The sequence below is a fragment of the Trachinotus anak genome, unplaced genomic scaffold (genome assembly GCF_046630095.1).
Source record: "Trachinotus anak isolate AG129_WGS33_773 ecotype Australia unplaced genomic scaffold, CSIRO_AGI_Tana_v1 ptg000018l, whole genome shotgun sequence".
Taxonomy (NCBI): domain Eukaryota; kingdom Metazoa; phylum Chordata; class Actinopteri; order Carangiformes; family Carangidae; genus Trachinotus; species Trachinotus anak.
The window spans coordinates 4,563,504-4,576,970 of NW_027273869.1; the positions used below are offsets into that span (position 1 = coordinate 4,563,504).

Here is a 13,467-nt window from a genome sequence, read left to right on the forward strand (position 1 = left end):
CAAAGTTAGACAACAAACCCTGATGATGTCATCTAATGAAAGATGCTGTTGCATTGTGTTATGGGAAATGTGGGATGAGTACTTTTGGATCTTGACTCATATTACAGGATTATCCAGCCTGTGCTGCTTTGTTTTGACCATTTTAAAATCTGTTAAATGAGTCAAATAATTTTTATGGAAGTGTTGGTACTGCATACAATTGAAAAGGTGACATATGAACACATCATTCTTTTTTAAAAATGAAATCCTCTCTTTAGACTGACGGGTTTTAGCTTTAAGAATTAGGGGTTAAGGCCATATTATAAAGTGATGGCATTAATTTAGTCTTTGGCAATCATGAACTCTTCTACTTAGAATTGTGCAATTTAAAAAATTATATAATTTTTTTTTTTTTTTTTTAAACTCAAGTTTTTGACCACACAGTACGACAATGTTCCACATACTTTTTGCTTCTTTAAAGGTCCCACATTGTATAAAAGTAGATGTCCATGTGTTTTTTGATTATAAAGCAGGTCTAGGTTCTATATTAATACTGTGAAAGTATCAAAGCCTCAGTCCACAGAGAAATGCACACAGCCTGTATTCAGAAACTGAGCCTTAAAACCAGCCGTCAGGACTTCTGGAACTTTGTGATGTCACAACAAAGCAGTCACCGTTCTCAGCCATGCCCCAAGCCCCGCCCACCTGGACCCACCATCCAAACTTGCAGAATTTGGCTCTCTCTGAGTGTTTACCTGAAATCTGCTATATTTTTATTCAGTCAATCAGAAAACAGTCAGCCAATCAGGAGAGTGTCTCAGAGTCTCTCTTCTGATTGGCTCACTGACCTGTTGTTACTAGAGCTCCAGAGAGAAGCCTGAGAGAGGAGATGTTAAACTACACTGAGATGGTTTTTGCTTCTTATAACCACAAATAAATCTTCTGATGGAGATCAACACTTTAAATAAAACATTGGACCTTTAACATTATATCACACAACTTCACACACACAGTCAAAGCATTGTAACCACTGTTACTGGGTCAGTTCACAGCCCCGGCAGAGATGCATTCATGTAACGGCCTGTCTCTTGACCCGTCAGGAGTTTTCCAGTTTGTATGCAGAACTAACACGATGAACTCGAGGCCTCAACAAGAATCGCCCTTGTTTTACCTACACAACCTCCTCACCACAGTGTCCTGTTATTGCTCGATGACATGTGAGAGACACAAAGATTAAAGGCTGTATCTTAGCCGGATGTTAACAAACTAGATGGGGGAGGGGGGGTCATGCAGGAGTGAGTTATGTAATGTCTGGACAAGTTGTCATAGAGCACATCTGCTGCTGGTTTCTAGATCACCCCTCCTGCTGTGTCTGAACAATTCAAAAGTTAAAAATAAAACAGCCATTTTGTGATTGATATGCACTTTTTTGTTTTGAGGAATAGAAGCTTTATCATTCTAAATCTGTTTCACCAACAGCTCAGGTTCCTTTAATTTCAGATTAAAACGCCTGATATAAGTAGATTGGTCCATTTTTCTGTGCCAGTTTTTCCTAAAGGTATGTAGGCTAAATCAGACTTAAATGAGTGTAAGGACTAAAGTATGAGAGAGAAGGGAATGGAGGAGAGTGTGACAGTGGAGATGGATGTGATGGGACATCAGGATCAGCGGCTCCCTCTTCCAGGCTCTGAGCCGCGGACTGTAACACCCATTTAATCAGTCATGTGCAACACCGTCCGACTGACTCTGTTTTCTTTGCATCTGAAGCAAAAGAAAACGCAGCAGTGGCTGCGTGTGGTAAATAAACGATGTTTGTGTGTGGTTTTAAAACGCGGTAAACCACAGTCGATGCCTGGCAGAGCTGCAGTGGCAGCGTCGGGGTGTGCAGTGCACGCTGTGAGCTGCAGCAGAGCATAGAAGTGAAGTGTGGTATGACGGCATCCCCGACGCTTCCTCTCTGCATGGACGGGTCACACAGCCTCCTCTCTTGTGCCAGGCTGAATGGTAAATAGAGTATGATAATGCTGTGGTGTTGGTCTGTAGAGAGCAGGCTGTGGAGAACTTGCTAACCTACATCCAGGGGTAAAAGCAGTCCGTAGTTTGGTGCTTTCAAGAAATATTATGTGGGCTTGTCGACTGCTGTCATGTGGTGTTTTCACAGATGTGCTGTGGACATGCTCAGGCTTATCTCACAACGCCTCACTGAAGTGATAACATTGTTTTTTTACTTGTCGGAATAACAGCAGTAAACCCGAACCCTGAAGCAGGTCTGGAAAGAAGGAAATAAAATAACCTGAAAGAATATGAGTAATGAAAACACTGTGTCACTCTGAATGATGGAGTCCCATAATCAAACGATACTGTAATAAATAGGACTGGAAATGTGGCTAAAACCTATAGTCAGACAATGGAAGCAGGTGTCAGTATTTTTTATTTAAGTTATTTTTTGGGGCATTTGTCAGCCTTTACTTATAGGACAGTGGAGAGAGACAGGAAATGGGACAGAGAGTAGGGGAACAGCCCGGAGCTGTGTGCGTGCATATGTGTATATATATGTGTGTGTCTATCTATCTATCTATCTATCTATCTATCATATATATATGATATATATGATATATATCATATATATATTCACACGCGCACATATATATATGTGTGTGTGTGTGATTATTTCGGAAGGTATTGCAATTGCAGTATTAATTTTTGTTGGGTCTTGTACCAAACAACCATGTTCCCATATGTCTCTGTAAAATCACTGCTTCATTTATGGTATATTGTGACATTTGGCCTTAAGTTAAATAATAATAATATTAGATATTATTTTGAATAATTGTTTGTCCCTAGATGATACCGACCTCTTATCTCTCTGTTCAATACACAGACATATCAAAGGAAAAACTTTAAAAATAAGTGGAGAAACAGGATGATGAACTGAATAGCTTGAGTGTGAAAATGAATCATATGCTGTGGCCTTCAGTCACCAGATCTCTACCCAGTTGAACACCTTTGGGAGATTTTAAAGCGACGTGTTAGACGGCGCTCTCCACCACCGTCATCAAAGCACCACATGAGGGAATGTGTTTGTCAGAGACGCGTGGCCCAGCACCTTTATTACCCTCTGTATGAACACAGCCAACAGCTGGTTAGCTTAGCTTCACAGAAAGACTGAAAACAGCTGTTCTGGTTCTGTCCAACAGAAATAAAAAACAGAATTCATCTGCAAACACCTCTGCAGCTCACTTATTAACCCTGTTTGTCTGGACACAAATGTTTTCATGGAGGGTTGACGATAAGGCCGGGCAGTGACTTCCTATCCTGGCTAGCTCATACAGACATGAGTGTGGTATCAGTCATCTTCATCTCTGACAGCTAATGATGAGTTATTCCTGTAAAGATGGACGTGTTACAACCACTAGGCAGATGTCTCAATAAGTGGGCAGCCACATTAATCTGTTACGGCAGTCTGCTGGGCTCTGTTTGTGTTTCTGATCCTGAGTCATACACAGAGATGGTGCTGACTGTATTAACTGTATTATCCTCAGAGTTCCTTCTCTCTGGATCTGGTCCTCAATTCAGTTTGTTTATGAATGAATGTGTTTATCCACCAGAGTTCGTCTCTTTAATCTTCCTCCTCTGCTCTCCAGGTGTGGTTTGGCGAGAAGTTTGACGCGCCCTTGCTGAGCCCCAGGAGCCCTCGCAGCCCGTTAGCACAGCGGCACGGCCCCGGCCTCGCAGACGTCTTCCAGTATGACCAGTGGCTGGCCGTGCGACACGAGGCCACCCTGGTGCCCATGCAGGAGGATCTGGCCATCTGGCTCACCGGCATGCTGGGTAAACGTCAGCTGAGATTGATTAGTCTTATTTTGGGTTTTCTGCCCCCTTTTGACATCTTTTGGGTAAAACATGGGTTAATTTTAGTGATGCTTTCAAGTGCACTCTGCTTTACTCTTGTGTGGCTGCAACACTAACTACAGAGTTAAATGTGTCCAAACCTGTGCACATGTAAATAAATCAACCCCGGACAGTGGCATGCTAACAGTTTCCCCCTCAAGCGAGGAAAATACCAAAGCACAATTGACACGGGTCTCCCATGTAATTGGATTTGGATGCTGCTGTTTCAAACTGGGCCTTAGCGAAGCGCATAAACAGGAGTGGAACAAAACCCCTCATTTCGTCCGTCTCTGCCAGTATACTGACAGCTATTGTCCCTACGACACAATGGAGCAGTGAGGAAACTGAAGCTGACTGGAAACTGACTCTATTGTCGACTTGTGAAACCGTTTTTTCGTTCAGTTTTCCTCATGAGGAATGTGGGCAGGTACTGAACACCCCCCGTGAGTTATTGGCACGGTGATCCGCGATAACCTGCATCCCTCATTTTTAGACTTTTTAACAGTTTGAGCGATGTAGTTGTCGCTCCTGAAACAGGTGGCGTGCAGTGGATAAAGTTTCAGGCCTCTGGGTTCGGCCTTTGTCGTGTGGAGAATAAACTTTTGTGGAGTAATCTCAGTCACTTAGTGTTATGGCCGTTGTGGAATTTGTTCCCAGTGTGAATTAAGTCAGACTCAGTGGCCTTTTGTTGAGTTTCCTCGGGCGGTGATTTACAATAAGGGGTCGTGGGAGTCCTGGAGGAGTTTGTGGGGGAGACTTTTTGTTAAATCCCTTGACAAAAGACGCAGTGGAATAATACAAACAGCTTATAAAGTGAATTTAGTTTGAAATCTATGCTTCAAATTAATTTTGTATTTTGAGACGTGGTTTCATCTAGAAAAAGTCAAATCAAGTGGTTTAAATGCCAGCTCTTGTAAATTGCGTTTGCAGATGATGGAGTTGGATAATAAAACTTTTTATTCTCTGTCTTTTCACTTCTATTTTTCCAGGAGAGGAAGTGAGAGCAGAGTTTTTCATGGAGGAGCTGAACAACGGCGTGAAGCTCTGCCAGCTTATCGGCGTGCTGCAGACCAAGATCGCCCAGACCTGCCCCTCCGCACTCAGCAAGGTGAGTCAGACGGCACAGATGAAAATAGCTCGGACACTGGACAAAGGGCGGGGTTCGCCCTGACATGCGGGGGGTGTTTGGGGAGAGCTCTGCACGTCACATCACGGACAAATGTGTTGTGTAAAAGATATTTTCTGCCACATCTTTGATGCATTTCGTTATAACACATGACAGACTGGGCTGCGTGCTGACCATGACCAGGCTGTGTTCAGTCCACTGGCATAACCGCCAGGGTTTCTGGGTGTTGTAGTCAAGTATTATCACACCCTGTGCATCTACTTTTCTTCTGCCAGGATTAAATAACAGGCTTCACGTCTGTAATTGAGGAAGCCTGTGAGGAAGAGGGATGATGGAAATGTTCATGTTATTTTTTCAGGCCTTCTGCCTTTGTTAAAGTCACAGTGAGGGAGAGAGAGACAGGAAAGTTTAGGAGAGAGAGGATGACATGCAGCAAAGGGACTGGAACCCAGGCTGATGGATGAGGACTGAGCCTAAATGTGACTCGGTCTACCTGGCGAGTGCCAGGGCGCCACAGAGGAAACGCTGCTCAGTCGTCAGCTCTTATATTCAGATATTTGTAGAGTTTAGAGACAAAACAACCTGTTTGAAACCAGTAAAATTAACTGTTTAGAGATTAATGTGTTTTTACTGCACACATCTAGATTTGCATCTGTCAGCTAACTAGCAAGCTATGATGTATGGGATTCCAGTGAGAAATGGCAGCTAGCAGCAGTGATAACCTGGAGCATAAATGATACTCCGGCTGCTGTTAAGAATAATTAATTCTCTTACTTTAAACTGTGTCTAAACTGTTACTGAGGTTCATGGTGAGTGTCTTTCTCCCGACAGCTGTTCCCCACAAAGAAGGTTGCGTGTAAGCGGGACGCCTCCCCGGGTTCCTTCTTTGCCCGTGACAACACAGCCAACTTCCTGTCCTGGTGTCGGCTCATCGGCGTGGAGGAGACGTACCTGTTTGAGTCCGAGGGCCTCGGTGAGCACGGCAGCACGATTATCTACATTTACACATCAGCCTTTCTTCTGCTGTTACTCCACACTGTTCATGCATTGCAGGTTAAACTGCAGCCGTCTGAGGTGTAAACATGTGTCAGATTAAATCTGACCTTTGAGTTTTTGGAAACAACAACATGGTTTGCTTCTGGCCAACAAGACCTGGCAACCTGGTCCTGGTTATATAGTCATGAATCTCTATGCAAGAATCCACAGTAACTTATTAAAAAGCTGCTTCTTCTCTGACAAAGATGCAGATAGTTTGTCACCCTACCTCTTTAATAACAAAATAAAAATCCCCCTATAATGGAGGCAGTAGCTGCTACACATTTGAGGACTCAAAGCTCGAGGTCTGTTTATCCAGGTGAGGAGAAACGTTATCAGAGAACCTCACCTCAGTGGTCTGGGGAATATTTGATACAAGGAAAAGCATGGAAATGGTATCATGATGAGTTTTTCTGCAGGTGCTTGGCCACTATCACACAAATGAATCCTCAGATGTGCAGCTACTGGAAACAATCCTCTTCAGCTTCTATGACTTTACTCAGCATCCAAACGTCCAAAATATTTAAATTGGGGCCAAAAAGAAGAAAAATAAATCAGGACATCAGATTCCTCTGCAGTCCAGACCAAGCTGACACTGAAGGAATGCTTTCAAGTTTGACAGGAGGTCATGCATCTGCAGGTCTGCACAAAACTCCACAACATTTACACCCTTATCCATAAACTTTAGCTCCACAATGTCGAGCTTCATCTCGAGGATGATAAGAGGCTGACGCCGACCCCACCTCGGCTGTGAGCTCCTAATAACGGCTGAATCTGTGGTGTAAGCCTCACATCTTAATGGGTTAATAGGATCTGTTGTGGAGAGCAATCACCCTGAGTACTCTGCATGGGGGATCACTTCATTACAACTAATGGCTCTCCAGAAAACCGGACTGGGGATGATATGGGAAGAAAACCAGGAAACAGAGCAGCATACAGCGCACACACACACACACACACACACACACACACACACACACACACACACACACTTGTACTTCTATCTTTGTGAGGACATTATTATGACATAATGCATTCCCTAGCCCCTTACCTTAACCTAAACCTAATTCTAACCATAACTCTAAAACCAAGTCTTAACCCTCAACATGTGATTTGAAGGTGTCTCAAAAAGTGAGGACCGGCCAAAATGTCCTCACTTTCCCAAAATTTCCTCACTCTGTTAGTAAAATACTTTTGGTCCTTACTATGTAGCAAGTACAAGTGTACACACACACACACACACACACACACACACACTCTCCTGCTCTTGAATATATATATATATATATATATATATATATATATATATATTTGTTTTACTAGTGTCTTTAATCTCTGTTCTGTTCTGCAGGAGTCGGCCAACATCCCCACAGGGAATAATTAACTTTATCTCATGTGCTCATAATGTCACGTTTAACACATGGGTTTGTTCTGTACCAGCGTACAGAGCTGAAGTGGCAGCTGCGTCCTCAGATTGAATTATCTAATAGTTGATCTGCTTTCTGCCTCAGTGCTGCACAAGGAGCCTCGGCAGGTTTGTCTGTGTCTGCTGGAGATCGGCCGCATCGTCTCCAAGTAAGTCGTCGACCAGGAGGAGGACGCTCCAGTGGGTTTTGAACTGAGGTGATGGTGTTAATGTGCTCATGTAAACGTGTGTTCCTCAGGTACGGCGTGGAGCCTCCTGTGCTGGTGAAGCTGGAGAAGGAGATCGAGCTGGAGGAGACGCTGCTGATGACGGAGGAGCCGCCTCCGGCCGTCAAGACCTTCAGCGTGTGCTGCCAGCACGGCGGCCTCTACCAGCCTGGAGTGAGTTCTGACTGACAGCATGAACTTACAAACAGGAAATGAGCCCCCCCCCCCTTCCACTTAAACTCTTATGCTGCAGGAAGCGCAGGACTTAGCTGCTCAAGTTACTACCCCCCCAGACACTCTTGGTATCGATGAGCTGTCTCGCTGCCGGCCACACACAGACGGTCGATAAACTCATGTGCAGTCTCGTGTTCCTCTGTGTGACGTAAAGGCTGCAGCCGAACACGTTTGCATCACATAGGTGGTACATGTGTGACCCAGTTGAGGCCGAGCCAAGATGGCGGCAGGCAGTGGTTCTTGCCGCTTCACTGACGCCCCACAGGGTGCATGACACATCACAGCTGACCACGTGACGCTCTGCCTGCGTCCTGTGACTCACTGTCACATGTGACCTCCAGGATGCAGATACGCGTCGTCACACAGCCATAAGTACGGAGCGCGGTGAACTTTGTGTTTGTACATCAGTGTAAGTGATTGTTATTCCCATGTCCAGTTCAGTGGGTAAAACGAGCCTCTCTCTCTGTCGGGAGTTTTATTCCCAGAGGAGACAGCAGGCCTATAAATAACTGCACTCATTCAAGTGGAAGGCAGTTTGGATAAAAGCATCCACCAACTCATATTGAAACACAAATATATTTTCCCTCATACACTGAAGGAGCAACACAAAAGCAGCTTCTGGCAAAATCCTGTTAGTATCAGTTGTGTCTCATTTTTGGGAGCTGCATTTTTTAAATTAATTAATTTATTTTTTAAATAAAGGTAAAATCACAACAGACCATAAATGAAGGACTACAAATCATACTATCATACTACATACTATCCAATCATACAATTTTTTTTTTCAGGGAAAATGAAATGTGAAAAAGACCATAACTGAAACCATAACTCGTATCACAATAAAATAATGAGACTGATTTATGTCCTGACTGTAAAATGCTTGCGTGCTAAACCCAGACCGACAGATATGAAGGCTATAAAATAATTAGATGTCACATGTTTATAAACACAGTCATTATGGCTGCCAGAGAGTTGAGGACGACCAACATGGTGGACTCATGGTTCTCTATTGTCCTCTGTAGGAGCACGGCCTGGACGACCCGCCCTGCAACTGCTCCAACAGAGTCTCCATTGAGTACCTGTCTGAGGGACGCTACAGGCTGGGAGACAAGACCATCTTTATTCGGGTGAGAGCTCTGAACACACACACAAAAACACACACACTTCCTCTAATTCAAGTTGTTCCAGCTTTTGAATAATCTGTATTTCACTTTGAGTTTCTACAAACGTGTTGTCAGAGTGTAGAAACCAGAGCAGCAGACAATCTGTAAATAAAGATGGTAAAAAGTGGTTGATGGTTGTGAATGAATAAATTGATGAAACGGCCTTAAGCAGCAGTGGAACAAAGTCAGCTATTCTGTGATTTAGTCTGACCTTTGACCTCACTGCCCAGCAGAAGAAGAATTTCCCTGTGGGTGTCGGTGAAGAAACACGAATCCCACTGTTCAGTAACTGCAAGATAAACAATACTGAACTGTATTTTCAAACTTAACGGACAAAATCTGTGACATAAAAAGTGCAGTAGAATCCACACTGACAACACAGACTGCTGCCTGTGTGTGTGTGTGTGTGTGTGTGTGTGTGTGTGTGTGTGTGTGTGTGTGTGTGTGTGTGTGTGTGTGCGCGTGCGCTGGCAGTGAAGTCTTCACGGCTTCACCCGAGGCTGTGATAGGTCACATGTAAGCTTGTTACTCAACAGCAGAGGATTGTGTGAGGCGCTTACATCTTAATTACAGCACCGTCCACTGTCCAATCCTCAGGACTCATTTTTAGCTCTGAGGAGAATGTTTTGGGAATTTGTGTCTGTTCCTTCGTAGCTAATGCTTGGTTTTCCCTCCTCAGATGCTGCATGGTAAACATGTGATGGTGCGTGTGGGCGGCGGCTGGGACACACTGCGTGGTTTCCTGATGAAATACGACCCTCTGCGAGTTCTGCAGTTCACCACTCTGGAGCAGAAGATTCTGGCCTTTCAGAAAGGGCCCCCCAGCCTGGGTGGTCACCATGGCAATGCAGCTCCACCTCCTCCTGACATGGACCCCCTTGCTGCTGTCAACAACCTCGTCTCCTCCTCGTCCTCTTCATCCTCCTCCACGTCATCATCTTCCTCCCTCTCTGGCTCCGCCTGTAAGCAGACGTCTGTGAGCGCTGCAGGTCAGATGGTTCGCTCCTACACCGCCTCTCCAGCCTGCACGCCAACGCTGCCCAGGAAAGGTGCTGCCGCAGCACCCAAGAAGAACCTCCAGATGACACCCTCCTCCCCCAGGAAGCCCACCCAGCTGCCCCTGCCCGTCACAACCAAAGGTTCCTCCTCTCTGCCCTCCACTCCTGTGGGAAGCTCCTGCAAACGGTCCCCGAGTCCGGGGTGTCAGGCTGCACAGCTCCATCGCAGAGCTCTGACTCCGTCAGCAGCTCCATCACCTGTCACCGCAGATCCAAACCCCGCCACCAAACTGAAGCTCAGACCATCACCACGTGGAGCCGCCTCTCAGCCCAGGAGCCCCGTCTGCCCCGAGCCGTCCTCCAAATGCCCCAAACCCTCCAGCCCCTGCACTTCTCCCACTGCCACTGTGCCTCGCCCTGTCACTGCACCAGTACGGGCACCCACCCCTAAAGATGCCCGGCCCCCAACGGGCGCCAGCCAGCGCTCTCGCCTTGCACAGCGCCGCCCCGGCTCCCCAGCCTCACGCCTCCGTCTAGAGGCAGCCAGGCGAGCGCGGACAGCCACACGAGCTGCAGTGACGCCAACGCCACAGTCCCGAACCCCCACCCCCAGCTCCCGGACAGCCTCCCCAGTGCTGCCAAAACCTGCCAGCTCCCTGCCAAAAGGCAAAGAGGCCACAGCCAAAGCCAAGGGCCCGGCCCCGACCAAGGCCGCTGCCCCTCCACGAGGTACCGCTGCTGCCCCTGGGCGGGTCCCAGGGGGCAACACGGGCCCCTCTCCTGCCAGCAAAGCCAATCAGAAAACACCAGCCACAGTCCAGACGGCGGGGCGTAAACAAGCAGCCACAACCAACCCCGGCAACGGAAAGTCGACTCTAAAACCCAAACCAGCTCCAGGACAAGCCCTGGCCCCTCAGAAAACCAGCCCCAATGTCAAAGCTGTTAAAACCCAGCCCACTGTCAGCAAGAAGACCCCGCAGTGCAAGGGCAAAAATGAGGATGCTTATTTCGAAATGAACAATAAGAGGAGGCAGAAGACGTAACTGGGCGGACTGGGAGCAGCAGACTGGTGACGTAGCTTCTTATCACAAACCAGCACTTGTTGGAGCTCAGACTCTCCAAACGAACAAATGTCGTCACTAATTAATCCTCATGAAAAAGCTTCTCACTTTTGACCGTAAATTGTTCTGCAAATTTATTTTTGTTTGTTGATTTTTGTGTGTTATTTAATAGTCATTTATTTTTTATTTTTAATCCAAAAGGGTCAAGATGTCATGCTTTCTTTGTTTTGTCTTTGTGATGAATTTTTTGGGGGGTTTTTTTGAGTTCAGCTCCATTTACTCAATTAACACTAAAGCTTGCACAATGTTTACATTTTCACCTTCATTTTATGGAGCTATTTGTAAGTTCTGCTAATGCTACATACCCAAGGTTAGCATTAACAGCTGTTTAATTACCAGTTTAGTTATTAGACTTTATTAATTTCTTACCAAGCGCTGTCTCCAGAGGTGGAAAGCAACACCAACGTTGCCAACTCTTTTTTTTACTTCCATTTCTGTCTTCTTTCCTTTTACTGAAGTTAGCATGCTAACCACCTAGCCCTGTTGCCGCTGGACCGTATCATCACTTTCTGATACCGAGTCACTGTAGTGTCCAGTCTACCCAAAGGACGTGTTATAACCTTATAACCTCTGCAATGATGGCTGAAATGCTAATGCTGTTAATGCTAACATTGGCTATGTAGCAATAGCAAACGTACATGTAGCTCCTTTAACAAGTACAGCCGTTAGAAATGATTTGTCTGAACTGACAAATCATGTTTAGATGTCAACCTCTGAGCTTTTCTAGCTCAACGCGAGGTCACAGGACAGAGCCGTGACGTAGTAAAATGCACTTAGTCGAACATCTTTAAGGAACAACATCCGTTTTTATTCACGTGTGTTATCAAACTTACACAACTGGAACACAAATCATGGTTTCTGATTTTTCTCCCCGGTGAGAACAGACTTTCCACTGGTGGACGTTCAGATAGTAATACTGTGGACTCTTGTATAAATGATATCTAGGTGGCGCCGTACAAAGCGCCATCAGGAATGGTCCTTCCTGTCGTGTGCCTTCATCAGAAACCTCTCGTTTCTGAGCGGCAGTAGAATGTATTAGATGATGGGGGTGGTTGTGGTGGGTGGGTGGAGGGGGGGTTTAATGGTTTTTACTCATGAAAATTGCACAGTGTGTACGAGCACTCGTTACTTTGGTTTCTCAGAGAAAAGCCAGAGATGAACTACAGATGAACTACTGATCAAACGCCTCTTTTCTTTTAAACAGGAAACACTCACGAGGCCTTTCAGCGGCCAGAATCATTTTAGAGCAGAATCTACTTGGTATAGACTTGTTTTTATATGGTTTCTAATTTTTTTGTGTTATAAATCTAGTTTTCTATGTGGTGTTTGTGTATATGTGTGTGTGTATGTGTATGTGTGTGTGTGTGTGTGTGTGTATATATACAATATGTTACCAGTGAGGCTTTTTTCTTGTTTGGCACTTTACAGAAACCTCTGTGTTTGTCACAGTTTGAATGTTGATTCTGTTGATTGTGTCTCTTGTTCCAGCTACCTGTTTGTCATTTTGATTAATAAATGGACAAGTGTTTTAAAAATAATCTGCCTGTGTCTTATTAACCATGTTGTTATGGTGAACTTTGCACTCAGCTCCAAATATATTTGAGGATTAGTTTCCTCTAAAGCTTTAAAACTTTACAAATTATTTACAGATCCTGCACCGCCCATGTTAACCCACACAGGTGACTCTTTAATTTGGCTGATTAGAGCTCAACTGTAAACCATAAACTGTTGATAAAGATGGATGTAGCCTCCATGACCGCACCCATAGGTTCCTGAAGAGGAGTTTTGAAGTTCAGAGTGGGCTGCTGCTCTGTTGCCATCTTGGCAGCGCCTGACTCAGCCTAACACCTGGCTGATCCAAAACTGGACCAAGAGTTGGGATGTGTGTGGAGCAGAGGCTTCAGTATATGCCGGTTTAATACTTCTGACAAGCATTAGCATCATTAGCACATTTGGTCGTCTTATTCAAAGGCTAACCCAAGGCTAATTCCTATGCTGGCTAATTAGCTAGACAACAAGCTAAGCTAACAAGCCATGTAAAGTGAGCTCAGACACCAATAGTGTCTAACTAGTGCTAACAATAAAATAATAATAAAATTTTACCCACCACGAAAACAAGGAGCACAGACTTCCTCAGGTTCTGTTCGTCAATTAACATGAAAACTCCTTCAACACCAGAAACATGGCCAACAGGTCACGTTCAGTAACAATTAGTTGAGGTGACAGCCAGCAGCTAGCCAACTGTGACGTAACCCACCTGTCACTCAAAGTGGCCACACCCTCAATTA

The 13,467-nt window shown here is 45.2% G+C and overlaps 1 protein-coding gene across 2 annotated transcripts in view; it reads left to right on the forward strand.

Moving 5' to 3' along the window:
- The window catches only part of gas2l3 (growth arrest-specific 2 like 3), a 28,306-nt gene extending 15,589 nt beyond the window's left edge, over window positions 1-12,717 (forward strand). For both annotated transcript variants that reach the window (XM_071502004.1, XM_071502005.1), the window contains exons 3-9: window positions 3,624-3,810; window positions 4,860-4,978; window positions 5,828-5,969; window positions 7,543-7,606; window positions 7,696-7,837; window positions 8,920-9,024; window positions 9,740-12,717. In XM_071502004.1, the coding sequence (XP_071358105.1) occupies window positions 3,624-3,810; window positions 4,860-4,978; window positions 5,828-5,969; window positions 7,543-7,606; window positions 7,696-7,837; window positions 8,920-9,024; window positions 9,740-11,101 (2,121 nt within the window). In that variant the 3' untranslated portion in view covers window positions 11,102-12,717. The remainder of the gene's footprint in view (window positions 1-3,623; window positions 3,811-4,859; window positions 4,979-5,827; window positions 5,970-7,542; window positions 7,607-7,695; window positions 7,838-8,919; window positions 9,025-9,739) is intronic.
- The last annotated feature ends 750 nt before the right edge of the window (window positions 12,718-13,467 follow it).